The sequence below is a fragment of the Sinocyclocheilus rhinocerous genome, unplaced genomic scaffold, assembly GCF_001515625.1.
Source record: "Sinocyclocheilus rhinocerous isolate Xijiao unplaced genomic scaffold, SAMN03320098_v1.1 scaffold5693, whole genome shotgun sequence".
Taxonomy (NCBI): domain Eukaryota; kingdom Metazoa; phylum Chordata; class Actinopteri; order Cypriniformes; family Cyprinidae; genus Sinocyclocheilus; species Sinocyclocheilus rhinocerous.
Genome location: NW_015670977.1, coordinates 57,904 through 63,391, shown reverse-complemented (window position 1 = coordinate 63,391; position 5,488 = coordinate 57,904). Strand labels below are relative to the sequence as shown.

The 5,488-nt window shown below is 42.3% G+C and overlaps 1 protein-coding gene across 2 annotated transcripts in view; it reads left to right on the top strand.

Moving 5' to 3' along the window:
- The window catches only part of jak2a (Janus kinase 2a), a 26,682-nt gene that overhangs the window by 3,531 nt on the left and 17,663 nt on the right, over positions 1–5,488 (top strand). Inside the window, exons 1-2 of one of the 2 annotated variants that reach the window (XM_016546341.1) lie at positions 156–249; positions 4,562–4,774. In XM_016546341.1, the coding sequence (XP_016401827.1) occupies positions 4,573–4,774 (202 nt within the window). In that variant the 5' untranslated portion in view covers positions 156–249; positions 4,562–4,572. Of the gene's footprint in view, positions 1–155; positions 250–4,561; positions 4,775–5,488 lie in introns of those variants that run through there. The other variant, XM_016546340.1, reaches the window with a different exon arrangement.

The following is a 5,488-nucleotide window of genomic DNA, read 5'->3' as shown; positions in this document are numbered from 1 at the left end:
TGTGTGTGTTGTGTGTGTGTGTGTTGTGTGTGTGTGTGTGTGTGTTTCTCGTGTTCGTTGTGAAGCTCTTCTTCTCGACTCTCTGACCGCTGAATGTTTCCAGCTTCACACATGGCTGTGGTTAGACTGAAGTGTCATCAAACTCTCACACAGCAGCAGCAGCACTCCTCAGAGCTCCAGTTCTGTAAGAGTCTGAATGCAGGAGGGTTTCAGATCGACCTGCTTCTGTTCACACTGGATGCGCTGGAGGTGAGTCTGGGTTTTCTGGCTTCAGCTCCATTACTCACAGCGCTGGATCAGCTGTTTCCAGAGCAGGACCGGCTCAGAAGTGTTTCTGGAGTCTGTGCAGTTATTTCTGTATCTCCACCAGCAGCTGTGTTCTTCTGCAGATAACGGCACTGAACGCCGCCTGATAACCCGCTGCTGCTCTCGTCTGCGTCAGTGTGCCTCCGAGGGACCGCTTGTCATTTTCTTGTGATCAGAAAGTTAAGAAAAGTCCATGAGATTCGCCTCTTTCTGTTTAAGAACAATAGTTGGATGGGATTTCATACTTGCATTAATTGAATGCTTTCATGAGGATTGCAGCTCGTTTCCCTTAAATTCATATCTTGTCCTTCCTCTCTGCAGACTGTGTTTATAGCTGCGTGTCGTAAGTCCAGGATTACTTCATGTAGACACGCACAGACATGAACAAGTGGAGATGAATGACAAACAGCTGTGAACTCGAGATCACCTTTAGAAACACGTCTGAGCGCGGCTGATTTCAGAATCAAAGCTGCTCCAGCATCTGCTAGGCTTCATTATAACATGCAACACTGAATCAGATGAGCTTGTGAAATGACTCATTCGGATCAAGTGGCGTTCACACATCAGAGCGAACGGAAACCTGCTCCGCTTGTTAACGAGGACAGGTTCTAGCGTTCCTGAACCGCAGAAGAACTCGAGGTGATGAGAGAAGAACTGCTGAAGTGTGTTGCGGATCTGAACGAATCCCAGCGGCTCCACACATTTGTATTTAAGGGCTCATTTTTTAAATGAAATGGCTGTCTCCTGTTGGAATAACTAGTTTCAGTCTGCAGCTTTAATGGAAACACATCATTAACTCCTCAGGAAAAACCCAAGAGAGCAGTGACTGTCAATCACACACACACTCACACACACACACACACACTCACACACACACACTCTCTCTCTCACACACACACACACACACACACATGATTAAATCAGGCTAAGTTTAATATTATTCACATGCTCTGATGTTTTCATTTCCTCTTTCTGATCAGTTTCGCCACAGAAGCTCAGGAGAGACGCACACGAGTCTATGAATTTCCATACGCTCTGCTGTTGTGCCATCAACTATTTCAAGCCGTGGCTAAATAGCGAGCTGTAATTGTTCAGAGATGGTCTCGTCTTCTTTTCCCACAGTTCAGGATTCTGGCAGTCATATAGCAGAGCGTTCTGTGTTTGTGGACTATAATAACTAAAATCACTGAAGCAAGAAGCCGTCACCAGATGATTGCTCCTGATCAGATCAAATGGAGTCTGTTTTATTGATGGCACAGTGTTGGCTGGTGTTTGTGTTCACAGTCGTTCATGTTCAGACGGAGCGACGCAGCTGTCTGATGGTCTGGCCCGGTCGCATGAAAGACTGCAGAAACAAAGCGGTTTCTTCTGTAACGACTGTACACAAAGCAGCACAGAAACTGGCAGCGCTCATGCTTATTTAATGTTTGTCTGTGTTTTAGTTGGTTAGGTCTGTATTTCATTATGTTCTGTTTATTGTCATATACATATCTGTTTATTGTGAGATGTAGTAACTATAGTAACCGTGAACGCTTAGTATAAACACTTGGGTAAGGGTGACAGTTAAGACGTTTGTTGCAGCGCTCCTAAAGAAATCCCTTACCTCAGGGATTTTGTCCCCCTCAGGGATACCCCTAAGTCAAATTACTTAAAGGGTTAGTTCACCCAAAAGTGAAAATTAGGCTTCACCCCCGAGGCATCCTAGGTGTATATGGCTTTCTTCTTCCAGACGAATCCAGTCGGAGTTATATAAAAAATTGTCTTTGATCTTTCAAGCTGTTTCATGGCACTCAGCGGGTGTTGCATACATCAGTCCACGCGGAAACGCAGCAGAGAGATCAAGGCGAAACAACGGTCAAGAATTAGAAGTACAAAACGAGGATTTGTAAAGAAGAATGTCGGAGGATTTCGATATAAGCCAAGAGGAGACTGGTTTTCCTTTGCTAATGTAAGGAAACTTTGCTTCCTTTGCTGTTAACAAACGTTGGTTTTCACGAGACGCACCGGCGCATGCGCAGCGCTGAACTCATACGTCATGCTCCCGGAGCTGCTTCTGTTTACAACTGCTGGCGCAAGCTAGATTAAAGTGATTATTACGTTTTGAATATGGATATTTTTCTTACAAAAACGCATCGATTCGCTACAGAAGGCCTTTGTTCAGCCCCCGGAGCCGTGTGAGACACTTTTTATTAATGGATGGGTGCTTTTTATTTCACTTCTTTTGAACCGAAGCACTGCAACACCCGCTGAGTGCCATGAAACAGCTTGAAAGATCAAAGACAATTTTTAATATAACTCCGACTGGATTCGTCTGGAAGAAGAAAGTCATATACACCTAGGATGCTTCGAGGGTGAGTAAAACGCAGCCTAATTTTCATTTTTGGGTGAACTAACCCTTTAAGGACTTTCATGCAACCGGGCCCTGAGCCTCAGCGTTCGTTCGATTCGGTCGTGTTTGTTTGCTGCATTGATTCCCTGGAGTCTCGTTACAGTCGCTGTAAAGCTCCACTGACTTTCAGAAGGTTCATTACCCTGCAAATCAGCTGATAACAAGTTTTACTTTAACCGCCATTGTCACATTACACAAACGCTTATTATAGTGTATCATTTTCTGCACTTTGCCTTTTTCTTGCATGTGGTTTTCAGCTGCACAGTGTGTATGTGTGTGTGTGTGAGTGTGAGTGTGTGTGTATGTGTGTGAGTGTGGTGTGTGTGTGTGTGTGTGTGTGTGTGTGTGTGTGTGTGTGTGAGTGTGTGTGTGTGTGCGCAAGACTGTGTGTAAGACGAGGTAAAAAAAAGTCAGAAATATTGAAAGTGTCACTGTGAGACGAGCAGTAAAACACCGTCAGACACAGTGTTAGGAGTGTAACACATCACAAGTAACGCAAGTTATGTAATCAGATTACTTTTTTCAAGTAACTAATAAAGTAACGCATTACTTTTCAATTTACAAAAACAATATCAGAGTTACTTTTTATAATTAAGTAATACTAGTTACTTTGTTTTCCCATGTGTTGGCTGACAGCTCTCCTGTCCTCGTGTTGAGAGAAATCAGGAGTAAATGCAGACAGAGGCTCTTCCTTCAGACGGAGGCTTATTCATTTCATTTTTGGTGTGAAAGGGCATTTAAAGTTGCCCAAAATATGACTTTAGGTTTTTTTTTTATTAAACAACACAAAAGCAAGGCCAGCCCGGGTGAAAAGTAACGCAAAAGTAATGCATTACATTCCATAAAAAGTAACTAAGTAACACAATATTGTAATACATGACTTTTAAAAGTAACTTTCCTCAACACTGGTCAGAGCAGCCAATATAAAAAGTTATACAGAGAGTTGTCCAATGTGTTACATAGAGGGGAACATCCAGAAATGTCAAATCTTTCTTTCTTTTTCTTTCTTCTTTTAAAGCACCTTTAACAGCTCATGGTTGACCCAAAGTGCTGAACGATACACGTCAAGTTAAACACAATAAAAAGACGTCAGATGTCAATTCTGTCGTCATTCAAACCCGTATGACTTTGAAGTGTTTAGCAGGATGTTCATGCCGCTCTTTATCATACAGTAAAGATAGATAGAGATCAGAACGTCACGCTCCAGAAACACTTTAAAGCGCCTGTGACAGTCATTCATGTGATTTATGTGCTTCAATCAAAGTCTTCTGGAGTCATATGATTATATTTATTCCCTGATAATGTTTTCAGTAAATCTTATCTGCATTTACATTCATTTAAAACACAAACGTCAAGCATGTTTCACCTGGTTGACATTTTTTTTTTCTTAAATATTTTCATAGACAAACACTTTAATGTTGCTGTTTTCAGCCCCTGCTGAACATTCTGCTAAACGTCTCTTTATATGTTCACAGAAGTAAAGTCATAAGGGTTTAAAAGGACATCAACAGAATTTTATCTTTTTCCCCTGAACTCTTTAATGACATTTACATTAATGCATTTAGCAGATGCTTTTATCCAAAGCGACTAAAAACTGAGCCTAAGCTGAGGTTAAACGCAGGGTTAGTGTAGTATTAGTAGGGTTGCAAAAAGGTGGAAAATTTCCAGTAAATTTCAGAAATATTCCATAAATTTTGGAAAATTTCCAGGATTTATTTGGAATATTCCAGGGATTTTTTTGGAAAGTTTCCGGAAATTTTCCACCCCTTTGCAACCCTAAGTATTAGTGCTGAAGATTCAATTTAGCATCTTTTCCAATAAAGCAATGTGTGTTTTATAGTAAAGACTGTGTCCGTCTCTCTTCAGGTGAAATATAAATGGCTTTGACAGCGTTTGTTAGCATGGAGCTGTGTGCGAACGCATCCCATGTGAGCGGTGACGGGCCGTCGGAGAAGCAGGCGTGTGGCGCCGCCCTGCAGGTTCATCTGTACAGCTGCAGAGACGAGGCGAGCGCGCTGACGTATCCGCACGGAGAATACGTGGCAGAAGAGCTCTGCATCAGCGCCGCCAAAGAGTGCGGTGAGTCCTGATCCATTAAAGCAAGTACTACTGATTAAAGGGACAGTTCTCCCAAAAATGAAAATCACCCCATGATTTACTCACCCTCAAGCCATCCTAGCTGTGTATGACTTTCTTCTTACAGACGAATCCAATCGGAGTTATATTAGAAAATGTCCTGCTCTTCCAAGCTTTATAATGGCAGTGAATGGGTGTTGAGATTTTGAAGCCCAATAAAGTGCATCCATCCATCATAAAAAGTGCCTCTCACGGCTCCGGTGGGTGAATAAAGGCCTCCCGTTGCGAATCAATGCGTTTGTGTAAGAAAAATCTCCATATTTAAAACTTTATAAACAGTAATCTCTAGCTTCTGCTAACTGTCGTACGCACGTTCACGAGAGAGTGGCGTTCCAGCGGTTGACGTAAGACGTTTTTCTTACACACCGGAGTAGCATGGAGCACTTTTTTCTGATGGATGGATGCACTTTATTGGGCTTCAAAATCTCAACACCCATTCACTGCCATTATAAAGCTTGGAAGAGCAGGACATTTTCTAATATAACTCCGATTGGATTCGTCTGTAAGAAGAAAGTCATACACAGCTAGGATGGCTTGAGGGTGAGTAAATCATGGGGTGATTTTTATTTTTGGGTGAACTGTCCCTTTAACAGAATTCACATGTCTATACTTTGTGTGTGTGTGTGTGTGTGTGTGTGTGTGTGTGTGTGTGTGTGT